At 42.2% G+C, this 27,859-nt stretch overlaps 1 protein-coding gene across 5 annotated transcripts; it reads left to right on the top strand.

Annotated features, from left to right (window-relative positions):
- The first annotated feature begins 385 nt into the window (after nt 1–385).
- LOC117951460 (serine/threonine-protein phosphatase 2A 55 kDa regulatory subunit B gamma isoform) lies at nt 386–23,164 on the top strand. 5 transcript variants are annotated; one of them, XM_034883162.1, is made up of 13 exons: nt 408–592; nt 915–1,233; nt 2,666–2,747; nt 4,302–4,458; nt 12,775–12,872; nt 13,183–13,348; nt 15,281–15,393; nt 16,350–16,527; nt 17,242–17,406; nt 18,560–18,729; nt 20,683–20,774; nt 21,130–21,490; nt 21,540–23,164. In XM_034883162.1, the coding sequence occupies exons 4-12, from the start codon at nt 4,377–4,379 to the stop codon at nt 21,422–21,424; spliced, it is 1,359 nt and encodes a 452-aa protein (XP_034739053.1). In that variant the 5' UTR covers nt 408–592; nt 915–1,233; nt 2,666–2,747; nt 4,302–4,376; the 3' UTR covers nt 21,425–21,490; nt 21,540–23,164. The 5 variants fall into 5 exon arrangements, with proteins under 5 accessions (XP_034739052.1, XP_034739054.1, XP_034739053.1 ...); XM_034883161.1 differs by lacking the exon at nt 2,666–2,747 and having other exon boundaries at nt 386–596; XM_034883160.1 differs by lacking the exon at nt 2,666–2,747 and having other exon boundaries at nt 21,544–23,164.
- The last annotated feature ends 4,695 nt before the right edge of the window (nt 23,165–27,859 follow it).

Genomic DNA, 27,859 nt, shown 5'->3' with positions numbered 1-27,859 from the left:
CTCTAGTAGTCACAGTAGTGGTTCATATTCAGCCTTCAAGTGAAACAATCCTACTCTACTCTTACTCTCTCTATGGCTCGCTCCGCTTTCTCTTCCATTAGTCACAGCCCTATAAGAGATTGCCACTTTCACTCTGCCACCCACTATATACCTCTCTGTTTCTTTATCATATTTAATCACCTGCAGTCAGTGATCAGGCAGATCTCAGCTCTGTGATGATTGGCTGCGCCCAGGAGTAGGCCGGGCCTGCTCTGTTGCATCCCACACACGTACGAGCGCAGCAAGAAAGATCCTCTCCCTCTCTCTCTCTCTCTCTCTCTCTCTCTCTCTCTCTCTCTCTCTCTCTCTCTCTCTCTCTCTCTCTCTCTCTCTCCCCCCTCCACCCCTCTTCTCCTCCCCCCTCTCTCTACCTCTCACTCTGCCTTTCATACATACGCCAGAGCACAGACTGCAACGGAACGGGCCAGTAGGATTTTCCTCCTCATCCTGGAACAGCCGAGAAACCAGAGAGACAGTTACCCGCAGAGGAGGAGAGAGACGTTATTCATGGAGGATCCACCGAGGAGTATCTGACCCACAAGCTGCCGAGTGTGTAGGTGAGTTAGTGTTTGTCCCGCTGTATATGTGTGTCCCTGAGTGTGATTTTACTGCAGCAGCACTGCAGATACACCAACCAGGGGCTCTGCTCATCCCTCTCTCCCTTCCCCCCACTCTCCTCTTCCTTATCTCCTCCCTTCTCTTGGAGAATTAACAAGTAGAGACTTTACCCATTTCTGAGAGCACAGAGCTGTGTATGTTGTGTGTGTTTGCGAGAGGAGAATTGGTCAGGCCACACCTGGACTCTGCAACTGCAGAGGGAACGATCTCACCCATCGTAGTTTTTGAACTGTTTTCAAATAATTCTCCTCCTGCAGGTTTGCAGCTGGCTCTCAGAAGCAGTTGTGTGGACTCCTACACGCACCCATCCCTCCACGGGACCGGCCCACTCCCTCCTTAGTTAAGGATAGGATGCCCGGCTCTGCGCCCTTGTGCTGAGGTGGCGTCTGCGGGCAAAAGTATGGGCGCTGTGCTGACCGGAATCCCCACCACCCCCTCCACCACCGATCTGCCACCACCACGCCGCCCCACCAAGACGGGCGCTTTCCCCAGCCCCGCCGATGGGCGAAGACACTGACGCCACCCCGACGCTCAACCACCGCGGCTTCCTCCCCGACCACAACTATGTGACTGAAGGTAAGACCATGACAGAGGTAGCGGCATTTGTCTTAATTTTGCAAACTGTATGTTTAAGTGTGCCCCCATGAGCGTGTTCCTATGTATGGGACTTTTGGAATGTGTGTGTGTGTGTGTGTGTGTGTGTGTTTGTGTGTGACAAAGTGTATATGTGTGACAATATGTCTGTATGCAAAAACAAGCTCAGGACGGCTTCCTAAATCTTCTGTAAGCTCTGGGTTGTTCAGATAGATTTGCAGACCGAGCAACAAGAACTAGGAAGCAAAACACGGCTTAAAAATAAGCCATCTCTGGGCGACTTTTCCTCTCCTTCTTCCCTCTTCTTTATCTCTGCTCTATTTGTTTTGTGTCCTGCACCTTTCATGTCTGTGTTTTTTGTATTTATGCTTTTGGAACCACTTTCTTACCTTGTGTAACAGTTTTGTAACACTGCAGAGAAGAATTGATTTGGCCTGTGTGGTGTCTATACCTCTGTTTCTGTGGGGGCTTGGGGATGGTGGGGGGGTGGGGTTCAGGGGGTGTTGTGCAAACCAATTCATTTTTTTGGTTTGTTTTATAAAAAAAGATGGGTTATAACCCTATTTCTTCAATTAGCTTATTGTTAGACCAGAACAAATGATTTGGGGGTCAGGAATGTGTTGGGAGCTCATCTGTGATTCTCGTATTCCTGCTGAAATGGAATTATGCTTGCTGTGTCTGTGCTGTAATATAATATCCCTCACACAGAAGCACATGCTGTAGTGAGGGGGAGACCTGTAGTGTGGCCTGTTGATTGTGTAAATGGTTGTGTGTGCATTCAAAATATTTTATTGCTGAGAAGATTGAAGAATATCTCTACGCATGTTTGACTTTTTTTATACATACAGTATTTTCTTGAGCATTATGTGTATCTGTCCGTTTTAGAAAAGGATTTTGATGAGCTAGTGGAAGAAAAATAGTCTTAACATCCATCACTACCATCCATCATTGCCATAGCAACATTCCGTGATGACAAACATGCTGCTTTTCACGCTTGGCCGATATGATTGACAAGTTGTCACCACCCACAATAATGGCAGTATTAATTATTCCACACATCTCAGGCAGACGGACATTATTCAGGGTGAATTGCTGATGAGCTCACGGCAAGATGGACACACCAGTGAACACTATTGGTCTGAAAGGACTGTGCAACACATAGACAGCCTGAAAATAGATTGTTGTAGAAATCATGCTGTAAAATCAATCCCACAACAATTCCCCTAAATACCAAAAACAGATTATTTCCTGTCACAAAAACAAAATGATTCATTACCTGACTCCTCTTCTACATTCACTCCAACCCCCTTCACCTTTCCTCAATGTTCACCCCATCCCCCGTCCTCCCCATTTTCATCCCCCACTACCTCCCTCTCTCACTCTTTCCTCATCGGTCCCCTAATGCAACTCGCAGCATTGCCCGGTGCTGAAGTAGCGTGTCTGCCAAACAATTATCCAACAGTGCTCTAAAGGCTGCTCAAACACAATGTGCCTCTGTATGTGTGTGTGTGTGTGTGTGTGTGTGTGTGTGTGTGTGTGTGTGTGTGTGTGTGTGTGTGTGTGTGTGTGTGTGTGTGTGTGTGTGTGTGTGTGTGTGTGTGTGTGTGTGTGTTAAAGAGAAAGACAGAGAGAGGTGGTGGTGGTGCATGGGATTTTATGCTTGGATGCATTTTGTAAGCACCTGTGTGTATCCATTTTTTTAAATGTTTCGCCTGTGTTGCATTCATATTCATGTCTGTGTTTTTGAGTGTATACTGTGTGTCTTTTTGTTTGCAAAGGTCTATGTATGTATGTATGTGTGTGTGTGTGTGTGTGTGTGTGTGTGTGTGTGTCTGTCTACAAGGGGTTTGTGTGTGTTTATATGTGTGTGCATACATACCAGTGTGTGTGCGTGTGTGTGTAGATCTTCCCGTGGGGATTCCCCCGCCCTTTAACTCCTACAGGGGAGGCATGCTTAACCTCCCTCTACCTTAACTTCCTTCCCTTTTCTTCTTCCCTCCATCTTTTACTCCCATCACCTCACTTCTATTGCCCTCCCCAACATCTCCCTTTGCTAAACCCTCACCTCCGACTGGAGCGGCATTGGGTTCAAAGATGGATAAAGAAATAATAACATCAATTCTATATTGCAATACATTATTTTTGTTTTTGTCAATGCATTTTTTATTTCTGATTCCATTTCATAAATAATGCAAGCGCAATTATAACTCATAATTATTGTGCACCTAAATGGTAAACATTTTACATTACACAAACAACAAATATGTGAAAATATAAATTGTATATGTAACTCTAAAAGTAAAAATTCTAAACATTTGCTGATTGCAGCATGTCCAACAATTATATTAACCTGCATGCCTTAATTTTATCCAATGATTATATAATTAATTGTTATAATCATATTATTATATCATTTTGAACGGTAGTTTTTGCACACACTTGGGAGTTTGTGAATTGCTTTGGACTTTGGAAACCTGTGATGAGCAGATGTCATTATGTTTGACATTTGAACTGACAGATTAAAAAACGAAACCCAACGTGCTCAGTTTACAAACAGACCTTGAAGACTGGGGGCTGGGTCTGTCCTTAATATGGATAAAAATATGTAAAGGCAAGACTAGGACAGCACTTAATATTGATGTGGCAGGAATAAAAATTCCTTTCTAATTGTCAATCATCTCTGGGAAAATGTGAGAGCTATCTCAGCTTCTTGTTACATTCCCCTGCAAAACATCCTTTCGGAAGAGGCTTACTAAAACATATTAAGACTCTGTCCCACAAGCTGTCAATCTATCTCCATCCTGCACGTCTTGCCTTCCTGCCAAACCCGACACGCAAATACATCATGTTGTATAGATACAGAATAATCATTAATACGCTATCAACAATTTTTCTCTGGTGAGTACTCATGGCCAGATGTGGTGATGCAGTAACTCAGTCCCTACCCTTAACCCCATGCACCCTCCCTGGTCCTTCCCTCCTTACTCTCTGCTCCTTCCTGTTGCCTCTCTCCCTCCTTTCCCTTCCCTCCATACTTGCTCCTCTTGCAGGGCTGCTCCTGGCTATAGCCTGAAGAGCTCCGCCCATCCTGTCCATCCCTCTCCACCCTGGAGTCTTCCCCCAGGATGTTGAGCCCCATCCAGGTCCTGTGCTCCGACATCACTACCCTTTCTCTGGAGCCCGAGCCGTTTGCCTCTTACACTGAAGGTGTGTGCTCTATCCTCTTCTATCCCGAAGGTCGTACCTGTGTCGCACAGTTGTGCCACATAACCCCAGCGTGAGATTTGAGAGTTTGTGTGTGTGTGTGTGTGTCTGTGTGTGTTCTGATGGAGTGTGCTTGCCATTAAGTATGCCAGTAATTTGAGTAGGGTGAGGTTTCTCACCTGAGTCTGAGTGTTAATAATATCTTACACATCACTTTGTCTCTGTCTGTGTGCCTCATCCTTTTTGTGTCTCTATTTTTGTACCTGCCTCTTTATTTTTGTCTCAGTCTGCCTGCTTCAGTGTGGATTGTGTGTGTGTATGAGCTTTGATTTCCTAAAATAGTTTGGGCAGACGTCACCCTGTCTCCTTCAAAGCGTCTATCTTAAATCTACCTCAATAAACACGCATGAAGTCATGTACAAAACATGCAAAGAATCTGGCTTAACCCAAATACACTTTGCAGACATTTATTTGTACAGGCACGTAGGGCTACAGCTCACAATTTTTTGTTATCAATTATTCTGACGATTATTTTCTTAACTTATTGGTTGATTGCGTGGTCAATAACGTGTCTGGAAATAGTAAAAAAAAAATGGCAATCTCTCATAGCCTTTAAACTGCTTGTTTGGTCTGAGAAGCAATCCAAAGGTATTTAGTTTGTAGGGCTGTCTCCTAAAAGTCAAATATTAATTTTAGACCAGACCAATGAGCTCCCAACACTTTCATGACCCCCAAATGACAATCCTCTGTTCTGGTCTAACGAGTCAGAGTAAGCATCCCTTTTACACTGCTTTCCAGGGTAAAATTCTACTACGTCACATTGTCCCATCCACTCAGTGAGCATGTCAGCAAGCGGCTGTGTGAGTCCAACTGAGACAGAGGCAGCTGCCGGAGGAAGAGAGGCATCACAGCAACTTACTGGCTTTTGTTTGATATCTAGTGTTGGCAAAAATGTTGTTAGCATAGAAGTCATTTATTTTATTGGGTTGCCTCTTAGGGAAATGTTCTCAGTGAATTTAAGTTGGGCTTTTATTACAATGTTGGAAATGGAACAAGTGAACCTGTAGCGTTATGCGCTGTTGTTGGTTCACGCTGGTTCAGAATACGTAGCCTCAGCATTTTTTGTTTTTTTTTAGTTACAACCCGGCTACAGTATTTAGCGAGCATTAGCTCGGAGGGCCAACTCGGCTTGTTTACTGATTATTTGCTGATTTTGTCACCTCGGACATCCCGCCAAACCCTTTAAAAAAATCTGGAGATTCAATAAAGCCTTGCTTGGTACTGAATACTTGAGGAATGAATAGTATTGAGCAGCCAAACCCATTCAACTGACACAATACTGAGTACTGTATATACAAGACACTGTAGCAGGGGCCTCTGTAGATGGCACCCAAGTTAGATGAGATGTTTATGATCAACGCATTGATTGTAGTATTCTCCGAAACTCCAGGGGGTGTATAAACAAAATAAGCTGGAAGTAGTAGAGAAGAAGTAGAAGTAAATGAAAATACACTGCCTGGCAACAATGATAAACACATCCATGGCAAACCACCCGCTAAATGTTTTCACCTTAAAGTCAAAATAACTGTCCGCCTCTCAACAAAGCAATCTCTCTTCTTTTTCACACCCTCTGGCGAAATACCCCTTCTTTTCCCAGTATGGAGGCTCTTTTTTTCCATGGAATTAAAGACATTGGACTGTTTTTGTGGTCTGTACATGGAGAATTATTCCAAATGTTTCCCGGGCAAACCTGCGTGGCCAGTCTTCCCAGCCATTCATGTTGAAATGGAAAGTGCAGCACATGCCTAGTTACAAAAATTCCCAACAGAACGGCACAACAACTTTTGGAGCCTTTGCGCTGGACGTGCTGGATGACGTGATGATGTCATTCTTTGTCAAGCAAACCTTGCACTACGGCGACCTATAATTAAAGATTTTTGAGAAGGTGGAACCAAATTTTAGGATTTTCTTACAAATGCCAACACTTCATCACATATCACAGTCATTGCAGAATCATTTTCCATCGATAGTTAAACTAGTTAAAGGCAGGGTTTGTAACTATTTCCAGTATACACTCTTTTATATATTGTTTAAAATTGTCTTTACACCCCGACAGCAATACATAAATGATGGGCTTTGAGAATAAGTACGACAAAGATCTGTCATCTGTAGCCACTGTAATCCTGTTAAAGGCCCACCCTGTACCCCTCCCGTGTACGAGCCTGAGCTAAATGCATTTTGTTGTCCCATTGCTAACAGCAGTCATGTTTGTTTTAAACATTTGGTATGATAAACAAGTGTTTGCTACCGTTTGTTACCGGGGAATTAGACATGAAGTAAAATTGCATCCCTTTCTCCGCCCTGCTCTGAAGCAGCGACGCAGCAGTGCTCACGCGAGTCTCCGTGTAGGACGGGGCCCCGAGAGCAGGGGGAAGGGATGCTACTTTCAAATCTTTCTAGCTTTTGAACATTACCAACCCTGCCTTTAATTGTTTCAGCGCCATCTGTGCAGATAAGAGTGGCAGCATCAAAAGGGGCAAGTGTTTTCTGAATATGGGATTTGGCATAACATGCAGTATTTATGAGGTTTTGACACATTTGGTGTGGCCGAGGTTGTATTGGATGAGATCTGCTCAAATCTGTTGGGGAAAAAAAATGGATTTTTTTTTTTTAAATCAACAATGAATTACACATTGCAGCCTTGAGAATTCATGCGGCTAGAAGATGTCTTTGCAGCGAGGCAAAGCAGGATTCCAGTTGTATTTCACACGCACTAAAGCTGGCTTGGTTTGTGTTTTCCATTTGTTTGTGTCCATAACCATTAGGCTCACACCAGCTCTGCTCCATTGTGCCGATGTGTGTTTGGAGAAATGGCAGATTCCCTGCTGTGCTGAGCTTAAATCAGTCCTCTCCACACATGTGAACCTTTAACACTAACACATGCACCAGCTTTTTCACAGAGAACTCCAAAACTGCAGGAAAGGGATCAATTTAACGTCTCCCTCCGGCAGTCTCGCCCCTCGTCTCCTTCTCTCCCTCCTCTCCCTCCAACCAGTTTATTTCTCTGCAGGGTAATTGAGTATACACACTTGTGCACACGTACACAGGAAATGCGGGGTGCTTGAGCTGCAGCATGCACACACACCCGCCGACACACACACATACACACATCTCCTGCTGAGCGGTGGCTTGTCCTCGCTTTTAAGGAGTGTGTGTATTTGGCTTGGCTTTAATGGTCTGTGTTTACCCAGTCCTAAGATGTCTATAATTGAGACTGTAGAGCGCCTGCTCCTGTCTCTGTCCCTGTAGAATAAAAGGAAATAAGGAAATCCACCTCCCTCTATCTACGCCACCGCCTTCACCTATCCCATAAATCTCCTCTCCTCTTATTTCCTTTCCTCTCCCTCTCTCATTTCCACCTCTCCTCTCAGATGGGCCACAGAAGAGCACTAACCTTAATATTTAGATTAAGATTCTAGACTATGGTTCAAAATAACAATTATCAATTAAAATAATCATTTAATTCACCTTTTTGATTAATTTTATTTTGTTTTATGAAATGTCAGAAAATAATGGAAAAAAAATATGAAGCCCCAAGTAATATCGTTAGATTGCTTGTTTTGTTAACCTTTTCATTCAGAACGATGTATTTAGTTTGCTTACACTTAAAAGCAGCAAATCCTCGCAATAGAGAAGTTATATTAAAGAGTGTTTTATCATAAAATCAATTATGAAAACGGTTGCAGATGAATTTTCTGTTGATTGACAAATAGATTGATCAACTAATCCCTTCATCTCTTTATCGCTGAGGAGTAGCTGTCCTTGGAAACAACTCACAGTGCATTTGAGTGTTGGTGTGTTTGGTGTTCATCAATATTTGTTATGGTATTTTGTGTTATTGGGTTCATTCATGTCTGTGTGCTGTTTTCTGTTGATATGTACTGTAAGTGTGGGCGCAGGCTTGTGCGGTCACAGTGTGTTCCTCCAGTTCCTGCAGTGTGGCAATGAGTCAGACAGGCCTGCTGATGCTAATGGACTGTCTGTGGGAGACAGACACAGCTAGCTTGAAATACTGTAGCAGCACACACAGATCCACACTATATTGACTAACAGCATGGCAGCGTAACACACACACACACACACACACACACACACACTTGCCAGTGGTGCTTCTTGGAAGACAGCCACAGCGCACTCACGCATATGATGATGCTTGTTTCTGAAGTGTTTTTTGTTGTTTTATTTTTATGTAGTCCTCTTTTAATAAAGAACATCAGAGAGACGTGTGTGTGTGTGTGTTTGTGTGTGTGTGTGTGTGAAAAAGATTGTAAAAAAGAAAATGACAGAAAGAGAAAAAGGGTTCAGGTCCAGAGGATGAGAGAGCAAAGTTTGTGCTCCATGCGTTACTCAGCTATTTTGTGTGCCGCTCCTGTGGATTTTGCTGAGCTTAGCTCTTTCTCTGTGCGACCTGAGTGGAGACACAGTTATCTTTAAATGTGTTTGGTGCGCCCACACATTTGCTGTGCATCACCATGCGCCTGTGTGTGCATTCAAAGCTGCCTGGTGTGCGTGTATATGTGTTTGTGAATTTCACTGCATGTGTAGGGGTCTGTTTTTGAATGAGTGCCATCATGTGTAAGTATGTGCATTACCTACCTGCATATCCTCCCTTTGGACCATAGTGTCTACTCAATCTCCTGGTTTCAATTTAGCATTGTTTGTAAGTGAAACAAATTGCGACGCCATAATTATTTTAACCCGCTCCTTCTTCCTGCGAGGATTGGATTTATGAATACCACTTCCTTCTTCACCAGACTGCCATATACGGTTAACCGTTACAAGAACCCCTGCTACTGGTTGGCTCATCCTGTTACCATGACAACCCCTGCTCACCGAAAGCCCCCTTCACCGCCCCAACTCCTCTTCCCTCCACCTCCCTTTCCATCCTTTCCATCCATTCTTCCACCACCAGCAGCAGCACCACCACTACTACGTACAAGCTAACATACAGCCAAGCAGCAGAGTGCCGTGGGGGAGGGAGAGAGAGAGATGAATATGGATAGACAACCAGAAAGAAGAGGGGGAATTGAGAGAGCCTTAAATAGAGGCAAGAAATTGAAACTGAATAATAAAGAAGGTAATACAGATGCAGAGATCAAGAAACAGTGCAGTGGCTGGTGGAAAAATAATAGCAACCAGTAATACATGAAGTTTGTGGGGAATGGGGTGAAATAGGTTGTGTTAGTGTAGAGATTGAGAAGCAGTCCCTGCCTCCCCTCATCATAAAATCTCTCTCTTTCTCAAGGCCACCACAAATAGCCAACACTACAGCTTTGAATGACTCTAACTCTCAATAAATACTCTCTCCACAATGTTATATTTCAGTCAGTGTTTATTAAGGACCATGTTCTTTTCTAATAAAAAAACTGAGCTCAGTGGACTCCTTTGTTGAAGACTTAGTGGGGTACAGCATTTGACGTGAAATTATTTTGAAATGTTAAATATGACATTTTTGATTATTTTGTATTGAACTAGCAGATTTAAGGTTTTGCTGTATAGAAATCTGTGAGATAGGACTGCTTTGGTGGTTATATCAATAGGTCAGTCAAAATGCACCTTTTTATTGATGTAGTGTGTTGTGTTGCCTTGGTTTATACATTTACGTTAAGCAATTAGTAGCTTTCAGTCCAAAACACGACATTGCCCAGTTTTTATGTTCCATCAGACATTCCTTGTGCTAGTTCATTGGGAATGCTAGGTCACCAACACAGTAAGTTGCACAAGTTACATGCAGTTGCAAGCAATTATACTGTAAATGGTTTTGGGATACTTTCATCGAAGCAACCACAAGACATGTTGTGTATATGTGAATGTGCCGTCTGGGCCAGGAGTTATCAACAAGAAGACTTTGCACAGAAACAGCAAAATAGGAAAAGGACCGAAGAATACTAATAAGAAGTGTTGAATTACTGTTCAAAACAATCTTTGCGCAGCATTGCTTATTGCAACTTTAAACAAGAAGATCAACACCACTTTCATGTATGTAAGCTAAATATGTAGCTACAGCCAGCAGTCCGTTAGCTTAGCTTAGCATAAAGACAGGAAACAGGGAGAAACAGCTAGCCTAGTTCTATCTAAATTTAAAAAAAAATCTGCCTTCCAGCACCTCTAAAGTTCACTAATTAAAGGTGCAGTAAGCGATACTGCGCAAAGATAGTTGATGCAGTAACTTGGTGGAGTCTCTGCTGGTTGCCTAACCTCCTGGTGGATGACAGGACTCCAGGAAGGCAATAACTCTTCCTTTTTAAAGTAGCTTTATTAGTAATTAACGGATTTGGTCAGTCTGAAAACTAAATCAGTTCTGTATCACAATGCAGTATGTTCTAACATATTGATACATTTTGATTAAAAAAAGAGCTTAAGAATCAAACTGAGGACAATATTAAAGGCTGTGGTGGAACATGGAAACACCATGTTGTGGTGTGATGAGACTAAGGGAAAGCTTATATGACAACATCAGGTCATTCATAGGTCACAGGTCAGGGGACAAGAATATTCGACCAGTCTCTAATAACCAAACTCTTTATGTATAATTGTTTGTCTATACAGATTCAAGGGATCTTCATAGGCAGCTACATGATAAGAGAATGTTTTATCTCAGGAGGACTGTCTCCTTTTGGCGGTTGGTGGGCAAGCCACACTTTAGCATACTTCCCAGAGAGAGAGATAGGCTGAACTAGGCTTTAGGATCTGTGTTTTCAGCGCCTGCATTATCTTTGTTTTCTTTAGGGATTCAGCTAAACGTAATGGCGAGTTTAAATGCACTTTCAGGAAGACAGGAACTTCAGAGAGTTGGGACGGCACTGCACAATAACACAACATTAGGGTTAAACTGTACTGCCTGCCTCTTTGTCTCCTTAATTGAGTGTTTTTAGAATGCTTCTGTGTAAGTCACAAGTCTCCCGAACTTTCTTCACGAGTTTTTCCTTAACAATGGCCATTGGCATGGCGATCTACATCACCAGCAACCGTCTGGCATTAACACGGCAAGTGTGAAGTCCAACCACAGATTTGAAACTGCACAACTGAGCTTAACATTCAGTTCACTTCTGCTGCTAAACTGACTACTTGAGTACTTGTTTTGTTGAAATAAATTAGGTTTAGGGTGACTGAGAAGCATGAAAGATGACATATTCGGTCAAAATATAGGCCTACATCAAATATTTATATGATAGTGGATTTTTAAATGTATTCAATCATGGCCTAGTGTGACTAGTTTGTAGTTTAAGATGACTTGAGATAACTTTTACATGGCTTCATACAAGATTAGCCACATCCTCTCATACCGCTTCTTTTTTTAATTGAGCCTGAGTTTAAAATTACTTTAAAAGACTTTTAACCACCCCCAATCTGGTTTCTCCCTCCTGATCAGCTCTGTCTCCGCAAATAGATATTTAGAAATGAAACTTAAATCTGCTGTACAAAGTTAAGGTAAGGATATGAAGACAGAAGGGCAGGGAGCAGATTACAATGCAAATTTAAACCAGACTTCAGCTTCAGATATTGCAATGGCATGCCCCTTCATTACACCCCACCCACAAGTGCTTTCTATTTTACATTCGGTGTAATGTGTGATGCAAGACGGTTGTTGAGCCAGTAACTGCTAAGTAACGTGCTTACTCATATTACAGTGTTGTCACTGAGCCAAACTGTGTTGTTGTTTTTGGGACATCGAGCTAGTGATGGGGGACATTGTCGCAAATATGCAAATTAATTGCCTGAAGAAGTATCTTTGAGTGTTATTTAGTCACTAATTTAAATAGTTTTGTTTACACCTCAGACACTACGCAGATGATTTTACACTTACACGAACACAATGAATTTAAGTGACATGGTTGTGTACTGGATGCGTCATAGTATGTGTCACTTTGAATGTGTCACACTGGAACACCTGTGCCTAATGGTATACAGCTGTGTGTGTGTGTGAGTGTGTGTGTGTGTCGGATTTTTTGTATGTTTTGATGGGCTAATATGTACTGGTTAATCTGAACGTTCTCTGAAAGTTTACACACAATTGCAGAATATTTGTAATCATGACCAAATATGTTTTTTAATCTACACATCAGTTGCATATCTTAATCCACTTACAGTACATGTTAATGCATTGACTTAATTTAACAATTTAGAGCAAGATAAACAGATAAATAGATGAATGAAGATGGGTGGTCAATTAGATAATGGTTATTCTTCTCCTGTTTCCTCTCATGCTACATCTCTCTTTCTCATCCTCCATCTTTCTCTGTGTCGGTCTCTCCCCAGCTGATATCATCTCCACTGTTGAATTCAACCACACCGGAGAGCTCCTGGCCACAGGGGATAAGGGAGGCCGAGTGGTCATCTTTCAGAGAGAACCTGAGGTACACACACACACACACACACACACATTATCTTAAACAGGAACAATGCACAAATAATCATTAAACTTGTAATACAAGGGAATATGTCTTAGGCCAGGTTCCAGCAACAATTGTTCATTTCCACCTGTAGTCCCTGAATGAACACACACCGTTCCCTCCAGCTACTGTCTTGATTGATTGAGAAATAGTTGATACTGCTGCTATGTCGGAAGATGCCATTCTATTTCTTCTCTTGATCAAGGCAACGGCTTGATGGCTCCGGCCCGATTTTTCTCCCTACATTTCCATGTACCTTCTTTTCTTTTCAAAGAGCAAGAGTGAGCCATTCTCCCAGGGCGAGTACAATGTCTACAGCACCTTCCAGAGTCATGAGCCCGAGTTCGACTACCTTAAGAGTCTGGAGATCGAGGAGAAGATCAATAAGATCAGATGGCTGCCTCAGCAGAATGCCGCACAGTTCCTTCTCTCCACCAATGGTGAGAGTACCCACACACACATGCATCTTAGAGGATCCAGGAAAATGTGGAAGCACTGACGTGCTTGTTCATATTTTATGGGAAAACACTTCTCTTCAACCAGTTTGAATGATTATGTCACGTCTGAGTTACGATTGTTCTCCCTTAACAAGTGTGTGACAGAGTGAAGGGCATGGCGGGGCGGTGGAAATTAAATTATTTGAATTGCTTCGGCCAATATGCAGATTTTCCCTCGTATAAAAGGAAAGAGTTGCTGCTTGTGTTGCATCACATTTCTGTAATGCATTAGGAGTATTTTTGCCTTGGATAATAAGAGGCCCCATCATCAGTTTACATTCTGAGTTCATGACTATATTGGAAGAGCTATAGTTTTTCCCAGAGCGCCCTGTTATTGATTTATTTAAGTACTATATTATTTATGATTGAGGGAATGAAAAATGTAAGACCTGTCTCAGCAGTTGGGTAATGCTGCTAGTGGGAAGCTTGCTGTTGTTTTATCAATAAAATACAGAGACTTTCCGTGTCTTGTCAGTGTTGATAAAGCAAAACCTCGCTGTTTGCTCATTTAGTTTCAGGGTCCAAACTGTCTTTTAGAGCTGACAATTTGGAGTGTGGTGGATTATCTTGTCTATTATAGTTTTTTTCGATTGCTAAACAACAGTGGGCACAACTGGAGTCAAAGTAACTACAATCTGCACAGCGGCAGTTCATGTGGACCAAACTCTAGTTCCTTTTTCCTTACTTGAACACAGTTTTCAAATCTCTACACACTTATCTCATGACCTCAACCACCACCTGCACAACACTGTGGATCTACAGCACTTTGTTTGAGTGCAAACACACTGCTGTCACAACTGTTAACCACACATTCAAAACAGAACAGATTTCAGTCTGGTGCCTATCAAACACTGATTGTAATTTTAGCCAAAAGCCTAAGCAGCTATTTATATAGAGACCAAACACAACATGAGAATTAAACAATTATACACTGTATTGTGTGAAAGAATCAAGTAAAGATGTCCAGGTAAGATGTCTGAGGTTACATACACGGCTATAAAAAAAAGAAGTGAAAAACACTAAAACTGTGTACTTACTGTTTTTCAGAAAGTAATGGAGGTGAAAGCAATGGAAACACCACATTCATTAGTATTTAGAGATAATGCAGATATTCAATGTGATGACAAAATCTTGCTGCATGACGCTGCAGAGAGGCAGGATTAGTAACACCATTCTTTGTTACTGTTATGTACCTTTAGTAATTTATTAAATCACTGGGAAAAAAACTAAATACTATATTGAAGCAAACTGCAGATTTTTGTTCCTTCTTGTTTACCTTACATACAAATGAGTATATTATAAAATCTATATCTTTTCTTCAAAGAAACTATTGAGTAGTGTGAAGTCACTCAAATTGTTCGAACTGTAAAGATGAAAAGTAAAAGAAAAGATTATGTTTGATGCTAGTGTTTTGATTCTCAGTGTGTTCTGAGTGACAGTGTGTGTTGTCTCAGTCAGGATTGTTTTGAGACATGTTGTGTTGCTTGGAGTGAGTTTTGCAGGGGATGTGAACTGTTTAGCTCAGGTGACTGTTGGTAATGCAGACTGTAGTTTGAGTTTTACCGCTCCAGTTGTGCCCACTGTCGTTTAGCATTAAATAAAAAACTGAAAATCATTTATTTTGGGTTCAAGTGCCTGAGTTGATTGTGTCTTCATGCTAAAAATCCTAAAACATCTGTTTGCTTTTGTTTTTTTAAAGATTTTAACCTTTCTTTCAAATTTGAGACGGAATTCCATAGTCTACTCTATGTTTAATCACATCTGATTTAAGATCACCAGACCCCCAGCTTTGTAACCCATCAACAAGCACCTTGTTACACTTTCAGATTAAATAGATTGTCATCTGATTGCTTAATAGCCCTTTCTGATTCCCAGATAAGACCATTAAGTTGTGGAAGGTGAGTGAAAGAGACAAAAGGCCGGAGGGATACAACCTGAAGGATGAGGAGGGTCGCATCAAGGACATCTCTACTGTCACCTCCCTACAAGTAACAGATCTATCTATCTATCTATCTATCTATCTATCTATCTATCTATCTATCTATCTATCTAGCTATCTATCTAGCTATCTGTCTCTCTGTCTGTCTGTCTATCCACAGTATCTCTATCTATCTATCTATCTATCTATCTATCTATCTATCTATCTGTCCGTCTCTCTGTCTGTCTGTCTATCTACAGTATCTCTGTCTGTCTGTCTATCTACAGTATCTCTGTCTGTCTGTCTGTCTATCTATCTATTTATTTATCGATTTATCTGTCTGTCTGTCTCTTGCAGACACTAAAACATTCATAAATGCAGTAGGATGTGCAACATAACTGGGTCAGTGGGTACAGATGTGTTTGCATGTGCAAAAATGGGTCAGTAGCACAATGGTTCACGTGTGCATATGTGGGGGGGGGGGGGGGGGGGGGGGGGGGGGGGGGGGGGGGGGGATTGTTAGGGAGGAGAAATACTCTTTTTTTTCCCAGCTGTCCAGAGCAGTAACACATCTGTACTACTATTTGTGGTGAATTTTCGGTATTCTGTACATAGTGTATGTCCGTGTATGCGTATGCATGTATAGTATGTCCTTCTCTGTAGAGGGCTGAGCACGTGTATGTGTATGGTGATAGTAATCCCACTGTGCAGTATGCAAGTAGAGCACATTTACGCTGTGAATACAAATGTAAATCATGTATTGACAAGGAAATTGTTACATTGATACAAATGTCAAGGTATGAAATTGCAGCCAAATGAGTTTTGACTCCTGCTCTTGATCTTAGGGATAGGATCAAACAAGCAAGTTGGGGTTGCAACAGTAATGTGTTATTGATTTCAAAGGAAGTAATATATTAAATATCATGATACAAATGAAATGATTTAAATGTTATCTACTTTTTGTATCTTGACCATCTTTGTCTCCTAAGCAGTTACATGTGATGTCTGCTCAATCTTTCATGTAAGGTGCCGGTGTTGATGCCCATGGACCTGATGGTGGAGGTGAGTCCACGGCGAGTGTTCGCCAATGCCCACACTTACCACGTCAACTCCATCTCCGTCAACTCCGACTATATGACCTACATGTCAGCTGATGACCTGAGGATCAACCTTTGGCATCTGGACATCACCGACCGCAGCTTCAGTATCCTTTGTGGGTTGTGGTGTACATTCATAGTGAAGAGAAGAGAAGACAAACATACATCAGTGCACATGCACAAACATATAAAAGCAGGAATAGATTTATTAAAGCACATAGACACAGATCACAAATGCTTACATTAACACATATATGCTTCTACATGCTCAATAATAAATCCCTACCCACACACACACAAACACATACGCCGCACAAACTCCCACATTGCAAATCCCACATCGTTGTAAAAAAAAATGCACACAGTGTTGGGGGAGGGGAATATTATTCTTGAGGAGTTAAAATGTAGCTTAATGAATAATTCAAAGGCTGCATAAATCTTTCAGCCCCTTTCTGAGTTCTAATCCAGCTCAATAGGACACAGTGCAGTCACATCCATGACCCAGACAGGATTTATGAGATTACAATTTATTTGAATATGGAATTACTTTACTCTCAGCAATCCCCCTAAGATATATTTAAATAGGTTTGCTTTATTTCCTCTGTAAATTATGTACATTGTTATGGTTATGGATGCACACGCAGACTTATGTTTTTATTTTGTATGGAAATTATAGACTATAGTATCTATAAAAGGATGAATGAATATGTATACAGTATGTATGGTTGACTTTAGCAAGTAAAACAGTTCAGGCTAAAACAAACTGCCGGTCCTGGCAAGCTGACTCTCTTTGTTGTTTCCTGAGCAACACTTTCTATCAGACATTGTGGACATCAAGCCAGTCAACATGGAAGATCTGACAGAAGTGATCACAGCGGCTGAGTTTCACCCCCACCACTGTAACTTGTTTGTCTATAGCAGCAGCAAAGGCACCCTGCGCCTCTGTGACATGAGAGAAGCAGCGCTGTGCGACAAACACTCCAAATGTGAGTAAACCTGCTCGACGGAGACATATGACAACATTATGTGTTACTGGCGGTTTTGCACATTTTGGCTCATGAACTACAAATCAGAGAAACTTAATTCAGCTGCTGAAGATTTTTCAAAGCATAAACTATGTTTTTAGATGAATGTCCTCCTTTTTTCAGGCATAATACATTCCATATACAGTTCATGCTTTTAACTTAGCTTTGTACAGACATCCTTAATTCCCAGATGATGGACCCTTATAACTTTAGTGATCCCCTGATGTTTCCTCTAGGGCCACCACGAGATTTGCATTTGTTTTTTTTTCAGTAAAATATCTCATCAACTATTGAATGGATTGACATGAAATTTGCTACACACATTCATGTTCCCCTGCAGGACTATTTGCAATCCCTTTGAGGATCCCATCACTTTTCATTTCATTTCTCGGTTGAAATCAACCTTGAGACTTGACGATATTTATTTCATCATAGTGGGATATCATTATTAATTTGCTTTTTTTATGCGTGGTTATGTAGTTAAGAACAGGGACTGTGTTCTGTAGTGGTGTTTTGATAACACTGTATATTCAATTTTTAATGTTAATGAACTGTGACCTGCATCAGCTGTGTTCATTTACTGGAATGTAAAAAAAATAAAGTGTTCAAAGTTTTGATTTCCTTACAATTTAGGAGCATAATGTGTCTCCTTTGGAACATGTTGTCATCATTTAATAATATTCTTTTCAACTGCAGGTCCATTATTACAGAACAAGGTTTGTTTACCCATAAATCTGATGTACTTAATGGACAGTAATTCTTCAGTGAACACTGCACATTGTGTTCAGTGGAACACCACAACAAGCGTCAAGGGATTTCATTTCTGTTATGTGATATTTAGTGAGAAATGCCCGCATTTACCAGGTTTCTTTTTATGTAGAATACATTTTATTATACTTCTTGAAATGTGCTGTTTATACACAGAAGCATTGCCATAAACACACTGGTCTGGTCTGTCTGCCTCATAGACTACAGTCAACATATAGACTCATCTGAGAGATTAATTTATCTGTTTAAATGAGAAAAAGAGACACACATATCATTATGTGACACACTGTGTTTCTCGGTGGAATCTGTCTTAACAACCCTCTTCTCCCTGTCCCCCCATCTTCAGTGTTTGAGGAGCCCGAGGACCCCAGCGCCCGCTCCTTCTTCTCTGAGATCATCTCCTCTGTGTCGGACGTCAAGTTCAGCCACAGCGGTCGCTACCTGCTTACCAGAGACTACCTGACTGCCAAAGTCTGGGACCTCAACATGGAGAGCAAGCCCCTGGAGACATACCAGGTGTGTGTAAAAATCACAATTTAGAGAATGAATGTTTTCTCTCAGGCTCAGCTGCTATGATGATATTCCTCCTGGAAACGAGCAAAACAACTCTGGGCAAGGTGAATTGATCAGTAGTCCAGGAAGCATTAACATGTTTCCTTTTGAATCCACTCATCTGCGCAGTCACAGCAAAAGTTTGTTTGACCGGCTCGTTGCAAGTTTCAAGTAATCTCGTCACAAATCGTGGGTCTGAACTGGGCTTGAGAAAAAACAGCATTCAAGCCACCACTTTACTAAGACACTATATGTTGGCCTTTTCTTTAATTTGTCGCCCACTGAATCTCACACAGTTCTCTAAGCAGAGTTTCTTCTACCCAACTCTACGGAAGAGTTGTTTGTATTAAAACGTGTTTGTGACTGAAATCACCACTAGGTGATTAAGTGTTCCTTTACTGAAAGACGGCATTGTCATCCTAGAAAAATGAATAATTGGAGAAAAACATGAATCACTGGAAGACAGTTGTCTTTCAGAATCATAGAACTTTCTGTTCCAAAAACCTTTTAAGGATAACTGGATTGATTAGGAGCCAGAAAATGCATTTGTTCTTAATGTCAGTGCAGAATCACCAGAAACCCTCACTGTGGCCAACATTTTGGACTATAATCTCTAGATGCATTCGATTGTGTGTGTGTGTGTGTGTGTTAATTGTGTGGTGTATAACACAAACTGACAGCACATTATCATTATTGACATGGTGTTGAAAATGTACTCATACAAAACTAAGTACTAAGCTGACCAGCATTTTATTTTTATTTTTGCATGCTATCTTTCTAGCATCCACACTCAATGTACTATGTCATGTGTCAAGTCTAAGTGTTTAATATAGGCCACACCAGCTTCTGTTTATACATGAATGTGCAGTAGACATATTTATCAACCCCTTTTTTCAGTGTGTGTTTAGTATTCCTGCTGCGGGCGTGTGTGTCTGCCTGACGTGTGAGGGCCAGTGAGGCAACCAGAAGTGGGAGGCCAAGACGCACTGGAGCTATTAATAGTCCGCCTAGCTTCCACTCATCAAGTGAATCGGCAAGGAGGGAAATCTTACACAGCACCCTACACCTAGATCTGCAATGCAGCACGGAGAGGGAGGAATAGGGTGGATGGAGGGAGAAGAGGGGTGAGGATTTGGGAGAGAATGTGAGGATAGTGTGATAACAGCAGGAGAGAAGAATGGGCTAAACTGCCATTATTTTGGTAAATTTGCACTCTCATTCCTCCTGGAACATGAAAAATGCACACACAGAAATCCAAGCGGGATGAGGCACTGACTGTACTCTGAATCATGCAGCTGACACTGTATCATTTCACCCTGAGCAGAAAGTCCTATAGGGGGAAACAAAAATGTCATCTGGTTTGATGTACAACCGTGAGCCGACCTTAGCTTGACCATTTATTGATTGCTAGGCGACTGCCAACATTATGCAGAATGGGAAAATAGGGGACTTAATGCAGAGCACGGCGGTTGGAGGAAGGTGTAGATTTCAACCCCTTTTTATCACGGTGCTGGCACAGGCATGTGCAATGAAAGTGAGTGAGTGAGTGAGTGAGTGTGTTCACATGTGTGTCTGTAGTATTGTGCCCTTGGTGGGTTTGGATTTTAAGAGGTTTACTGATATGGAAAAGGAGTTTAGATTAAAATGTACTCATGGTCCTCATGTTGCTGAGGGCTGGTGTTGTTTCTCATTAGAGTTGCCTTCAGGGAGGTTTGTGTTACAACTTGCCCACATTTAATGTGTTTTGTCTGTGCTGAGCTTTGTATGTGTGTGTATGTTTCTTCCGCTCACACTATTTATAGTTAACATCAAGAGTCAACTCCTTGAGAGGGAAGCAGCTGTGTGCTGGACGCACTGAAACATATCTTTGTGTGTGTGTGTGTGTGTGTGTGTGTTTGTGTGTGTGTATTCCTCCAGGTTCACGATTACCTTCGCAGCAAGTTGTGTTCCCTTTACGAAAACGACTGCATCTTTGACAAGTTTGAGTGTGCCTGGAACGGCTCCGACAGGTACCTGAAGTGTCCGAAAGTGTTTTTGTGTTTCTGTACTTAATGACAACTAAATGTCCCAAGATGAGAACATGCAAACAGTTGATAGGTGAGTTTTTCCAATTTATGTCAGAAACACTCTTGTCACAGATTTTACCATTTATTGCAACGAATGGAAATACAGTTATGCTTAGTGCTGATGGCTCCGCTCTCGATAATGCTCCCTGCACCAGCCAAGCAGCATGCTAAGCTGAAACAGGAAGCGCTATGCAGGAAGTTAAGGAAGCCAAAAAAGCTCTTAGGAGGACACTTTAGAGGGATAAGAGAATAAATGTCTCCGCATTGTAGTTACTGATCCTTTCTCTCCTCTTCTCAGCGTGATCATGACCGGAGCTTACAACAACTTCTTCCGCATGTTCGACCGGAACACCAAACGCGACGTGACCCTGGAGGCGTCGAGGGAGAGCAGCAAACCCAGGGCTGTCCTGAAGCCGCGGCGGGTTTGTGCCGCTGGGGGAAAGCGGCGAAAAGACGACATCAGCGTGGACAGCCTGGACTTCACCAAGAAGATCCTCCACACTGCCTGGCACCCGAATGAGAACATCATCGCCATCGCCGCCACCAACAACCTGTACATCTTCCAGGACAAACTCAACTCTGAGATGCATTAATAAAGGGATGTCTACAGTGAAACAAGTTTACACCTGAACACACAGCTATGCCAGAATGTACACATTTACAGACATACACACACAGGAATATGCACATACACATAAACACACACACACACACACACACACACACACAGACACACACCTCTAGGTCTACTCTTTGACACACTCCCTCACCTCCTTCCCCCCAGCCTCCCAGAACTTAAAGGACCTAGAAAGGGCTAGAAAAGGGAACAGGCTGGATTACGCAGTGGATTATGGATTGCAAAATTGCCCAAACTGTGGATTTCCTGATTGTTAAACTCTGGATTGGGCTTGATGGCGTGTTGATTGCTACAGCTCAGCTTCTAAGGGGATACCCCCCCCCCCCCCCCCCCCCCCCCCCCAGACTGGAGAGATGTTTACATAATTGTCATTTCTATTTCCTTTTTTGTTATTCAGACTTTTTCTTTCTCCACCACCTCCTCCACATCCTCTCCTTTCTGTATTTGTGTGCTCGAGCGATGCCTATTCTTATCCCTTGCCCACTGTTTTGTGTAACGACCCTTTGTGGTTGTCAACCAGCGTAACTGACCGAAAATGGGGCATTTATGTAACTTATTGTTTGTTTGATTTCAGATCAGCTACCGCATCTTCTGTTTTTTGTAACTTCCTGTAAAATGATGTTAATGATGGCGCTTATGATGAGAATGGCTATTTAAAATGATCTGTGGGATGTGCAAGAATGAATTCAGGACCCTCCCCGTAACCCAAGCGAACCCAGACTCCTCTGAGCTCCACTGGGCCGTGTTCAGTGAGGTAAAACATTTACAGTCCTGCAGATAGAAGCAGAAGTTCCACCATGGCCTAATATGAGGACTCATATCTGCTCCACACAGTGTGTTTCAGTCATTAGTGTACTCTCTGGTTCTGCTTCTGGTCTAGGGCTATGTCGTGTGCTACTTTGCCGTTAAATACAACTCAAATGAAGCAACAACAACAACACAAACACTTAAAAAATGAACTAAGTAATTTCAACAATCAAACAAAAAGATGCTGCATGTAAAACCAATTTAGCCTAGATGTTTTTAAATTGACTGACTGACTTGGCTGCCTTCTTAACCATTTAGACTCAGCTGTACAAAGGCTTCAGGGGCCCCGGGGCCCCATGCAGCACGAGTAACCATAGATGACAGAGCTCGCCCACTTTTATTTGTGTCTTTGGACATGGAAGCATGTTTACCAGTGTTCGGTTCATACACTTACATGGACATTGTGAATGAAGCCGTCCAATAATCAGTTTCTACTCGACTGAAACGGCGAACCAAGACTATTGGGGAATGTTTTCATTAATGCTGTTCTCTAAAAGAAAAAAAGATCTAAGGGCCTAAAATGGTGTCTAAATATATTGACTCTGTTATTGGCATGTATGAGTTTTTTTTTTTTTTTTTACATTCTTAAACAGACTGTGGACTTGATCATCTATCGATGACTGCCTCCAAATATACAGCAGAGAGATGGTACCTAAATCTCCTCAGCCTTCCTCACTGATTACTGGTGTTCAGAAGCTTATTTTTAGAGAACAGTTTATTTTATTTCTTCTTTTTTTGTGTGTCAATTTCACTCCACCACGTCCTGACCAAACTAATGTTGATTCACATATTTTTGTGTTAATGTATGTTGATGACAAAATTGTCAAATGGACAGTTATAAATAATGTTAATATGTTTTTTTCTGAATAAAGATTTCAACGAAATTGCATCCAATGAGCGTTCATCTGTGATTTTTATTTTTTATTGCAATTTAATTACAAGACTGATAGTAATTGCCAGTACCATTATGGAAATGTGCACACTTTATTGCTTCAATTTATATGGGTCTACAAGGGGCCGTCATCACAGTCTGTGACACTGGTGAAGTGATGGGGTCTGAGCTGAGGCACCACCTAGTGTCTTCACGAACTCATGGCATTTCATGTAAATTAGAGTTTGTACACACAACACATCTTTCTCCTTCTAAACTGACAGGCGTTATATACCGATATGTTTGATGAGCATCCATTTCTTTCTTTATTCCATCTTCTAAAACCTGTTCATCTTTTACTTTACATGCCACATAGTGAATGGATCTTTATTTAGTAAGGTAATCTTGCTAGTAGGCTATCGGAGCACTCTTGTTACCAAATGTATCACATTCACAGACTTTATCGACAGCAGGAATAGCACAGGTGAAACCAATCACATTAAACCTGCAATTGATGTCATGGCCACTTGGGGGAAGCGAAAACGAGTTTAACACAGCATTACATTGTTACTCTGATTACCCCGTAGACGATATTTGTTTCCTACTATGGTCACGCCAACACCCGGCCTTCAATAGCATTCACACACTGCTATTAGCCAGGCGTCCATGCTTACATGCACAGGTCCTATCCGCTGTCCCAGGGCGGGTCTTGGTGAGGCCATAGAACTAAAAAACATTTGGCACCCCGCAGTGCTGGGGAGATCGTTCTGGCAGTGCGAGGCTACGTCGGATGGTGAACTGGTTAGCAGTTAGCAGTTAGCAATGTCACCCTGCAGTCACAGAACAGTATCATTCTGTTTCTGGCCACCCAAATGTAAGTCTTCCCTAAGTTTGTTACCTATAAACGCACTATGCATTTCTCACAGCAGATATTCTGACACAGTTGTTACTGATAACATTCAATTTTATTCATACTATCAATTCATAACAAGAGTTATCTCGGTACTCATTACAGATAGAGTAGGTCTAGACATCACAATTTACAACCCTAACAGTTCTAGTAGTTCCCTCCAGAGCAAGCACCAGTGCGACAGTCACGAGGAAAAACTCCCCGTCATGGGTTGGGGTCTTGTTGTGATTATTTCCCCCTTTTTTTTCTGCCTCCCTGTTTTTATTTCCTAGTTTTCTCCCTGGTCTTGTGGTGTTTGTGTCTGCGTTCCAGTCCTGCGCCAGATATTCCCAGTGAGTTGTCCCCTGTGCTGTTTCCCTGTTTTTGATGTTCCCTGCCTGCTGTCCTCATCTCTGCATTTTGGGTCCAATCCTTGTATAACCGCAACAACTCCCAATAGGAAGAAACCTCGGACAGACCCAGGCTCTTGGTAGGCGGTGTCAAAAACAGACACAGTAAAAGAGAATGAACAGTGACTAAAAATAGTAGTTTGTAGTAGTTCATGGCATAGCAGGGCACAGCAGAGCGTAGCAGGACCACGGCGACAGCTGCAACCATGATTTTGGAGCCTCACTGCTCCAAAGAAACATTAAAGCCCCAGTGTCGCCCTTTTCAAACGAGTAAAGAGACAAGTTCCCTGCGGTGTTGAGCAAGTATTTAGACTATTGTACACCAAGAGAAATGTAAACATTTGAGCGGTATGTCTTCAGGAGTAATGCAAAAAGAGACAGTCAGAACTGTATGCAACAGACCTGCATCTAATGAGTCAGTCCTGCATCTAAAGAGTCAGTCCTGCAACTTTGGCTCACTGTGTGACTCCATAATAAGGAATCGGATTGTCATAGAAGTAAGATCAGTTAACGTCTTTTGACAATTAGTGTTAATCAGCCACGGTCAATGCAGTGCAAAACCACAAAAAGAGGCCAGATAAATGGCAGTCACAGTAACCCAAATTAAGACCAAAGGGCGAAGACTGTGGGAGACGTGGGAGTTAGCATGTCCCAAAAGAGTGCCTGGCATATGGCAAAGACTGTCAAAAGTTTGCGGTGAAGAAAAAAAATCTCTATATAAAAGCACTGTTTGTCCTGGTGGAGTAGGAGAGACAGCCAATCTTAGGTCTAAAAGCAGGTGAGAAACTTGGGCTATATAAAAGAGTCCCTGTCATTGATAGCGCTATAGTGACCCCTAGGGGCGCAGCGTAAAAGCAAATGGACATGTGCAGATTCCAGGGTGTAGGCTGCTTACAATAACAGTACAAGAAACAGCTGAGAGACAGTGCAGAGCCAGTTGTACACACACAGCAAGGAAAGTGCCCGTGGCTCTGAGAGACTGAGAAAAGAACTGAAATCTCTGCTATACAAAGGGATAGTAATAAGAGTGGAAGAACCCACTGATTGGGTCAAGAGATTTGAAGAAGTGGATCAAAAGAGAGCACTACAGACTTCCATCAATGTCAGACTTAACAAGCGCGATGGCTGGAGCAGGTTTCTTTTCCAAGCTGAATGAAGGAAGTGCAAAACTTTGCACGTTCAACACTCCGTTTGGCAGATATTGTTTTCTGTGTTTGCCTTTTGGAATTGCCACAGCTCCGGAGGTTTTTCACAGGACAGTACAGCAACTGTTCGATGGCATGGGAGGTGTGAGAACTACAAGGACAGAACATGAGTGACTGAGAAAGGTGATGGCACAAGCACAAAAATCTGGGCTGAAGTGGAACAAACTAAAGTGTCAGTTTGGGGTGGGTGATATTACGTTCTGACTATCTGCAGCGGGGATACAGTCGGACCTTGAAAAGATGAGGGCTATAACAGACATGCCATCACCCAAATGTAAAACTGAGCAGCAATGTGCACTAGGCTCAGTCAACTGTGTGGGGAAATTCATTCCCGATCTTTCCTCTCACACAAGAGCGTTATACAGCCTGCCAGAAAGTGGAGCTGAATGCCAGTGGGGACATGAACATGTGGCTGAATGGGAAATGCGCAAGAACAGTCTAGTTAAGGAGCCAGTGCTGAAATGTATTGACTGCAGCGCCCCCAGCGAAAGTCTCCACAGACGTTTCAAAAGTACAGGACAGGACAGAAGGACGCATAATGCTTACTGCTTCGTCTCCAGAAAAATAGCCTGACATTTGAATTAACACCAGGACAACACCTGGTAATGGCACAAGCTTTCAGCAGAGCATCATTAAGCAACACAGGATCAACCAGTACTAAACACGATATGGAGGTACATGTGGACTATAAACAAAAAAAACCTACCAGTGTCCGGGGAGAAATGGAGACTGATTGCTAAATGAGTGGCGTGCTAATGAGAGGTAAACTGATGGTCATACCTACTTCCATGTACTCAAAAATTGGAGAACTCACACAAGAATTGCATTTGGGTATAGAGAGAAGCGAGCGCTTTAATGTTTTGGCCACACATGAACAGAGCCATTGAGTTACTGGTGCAGCGCTGTGAGTCATGTCAGCAACCAAAGGAGCTTCTTATGGCCCACAGCAAACCTGAGGAACCAGGGAGAAAAGTTTGAACAGACTTGTTCCAGCTGGCGGAGAGAGACTACCTTGTCATTGTGGACTACAAGTCAAACTATCCAGAGTTGGTGTTGCTGTATGACACAACAGCAAAACAAGTGATGAAACACACTAAATCCATTTTTGCGAGACATGGAATCCCAGTGACTGTGACAATGGACCACAATTCAGCAGCCAGCAGTACAGAGATTTTGCAGAGACAAATGGTTCTGAACATGTCCCATCAAGTCCACGGTATCTGCAATCAAACAGCTTGGCGTTGTGAAACGGCTGCTAAAGAAAGCCGCGGAGACTGGGGAAGATCTATTTAGCCCGGCTGAATAACAGAGCGTCACCCCTGGAATGTGGACAATCTCCAGCTGAACTCCTCATGAACAGGAAGCTGAGACCAAGGCTGCCTTTGGCACAACACTTGCTTCAGGAAAGGCATGGAAACAGTCAGAGCAATGCCTGCAATAAGACCGCTAAACTATTATGTCACCTGGAGCAAGCACATGTGGTACGGGTCAGATGTGATGGAAAATGGGGACCGGTTGCCGTCATGTGGGGAAACCTAAAAGACTAATTGAGGAGTGTTAAATTGAGTTTGTGTACTAACAATAACAGTTACTGTTGTTACTGTACAGCAAGATTTGGTTAGTTTTTTTTCTTTCTATTGTGACCCTGTAAAAGTTCACCAGAAGAAGTTATAGGTGTATACAGAATGTAAGGGATAAAGTAGAGCCAGTCTGTTGTTATAGCGACTACAACCCGACAGGATGATCAGGACCCTGACATTTTGGAACCGATTGGTGGGATTGCGGTCAAGTGCACAAGGTGATACACTGGTAAGAGCAAATTTCGTTTCACCAACTAATTTAAATAGCTCACGTTACTCTTTCATGTGAACAGTTAACTTCATTTCAATTTGTATGAGCCATTTTCTTTTGCGCTTTGCAAAAATTCCAACAAAACAAATTCCTTCCTGAGACATTTTGCGGCGTCGCTGTCTCTACGTCCGGAGCTTAGCACCACCCAAGACGATGGTGATTTGTTAAAGGAAACGGAAACAGCCCAGAGCGTTGTTTTCTCCTGTCCTAAAATGGATGATGTGTAGTGTAGATTTTACTCCCCAGCCCTGTAGAGATAGGTCTGGCAATGCGAGACTAGCGCTCGTTTATAAAGGCAGGACTAAAAGCATTGCTTAATACCTTAGAATGTTGTATTAAAAAGGAATATAATGCAGTC

Source organism: Etheostoma cragini, chromosome 10, assembly GCF_013103735.1.
Source record: "Etheostoma cragini isolate CJK2018 chromosome 10, CSU_Ecrag_1.0, whole genome shotgun sequence".
Taxonomy (NCBI): Eukaryota; Metazoa; Chordata; class Actinopteri; order Perciformes; family Percidae; genus Etheostoma; species Etheostoma cragini.
This window is presented reverse-complemented; position numbering and strand designations above follow the sequence as displayed.

What these genes read in the sequence shown, in the direction of transcription:
- LOC117951460 (XM_034883161.1), top strand. Translation starts at nt 4,377, where the DNA reads ATGTTGAGCCCCATCCAGGTCCTGTGCTCCGACATCACTACCCTTTCT. An exon ending in CATCACCGACCGCAGCTTCA is followed by an intron (nt 16,528 to 17,241) that starts GTATCCTTTGTG and finishes ACTTTCTATCAG; the next exon opens with ACATTGTGGACATCAAGCCA. An exon ending in AGCCCCTGGAGACATACCAG is followed by an intron (nt 18,730 to 20,682) that starts GTGTGTGTAAAA and finishes GTATTCCTCCAG; the next exon opens with GTTCACGATTACCTTCGCAG.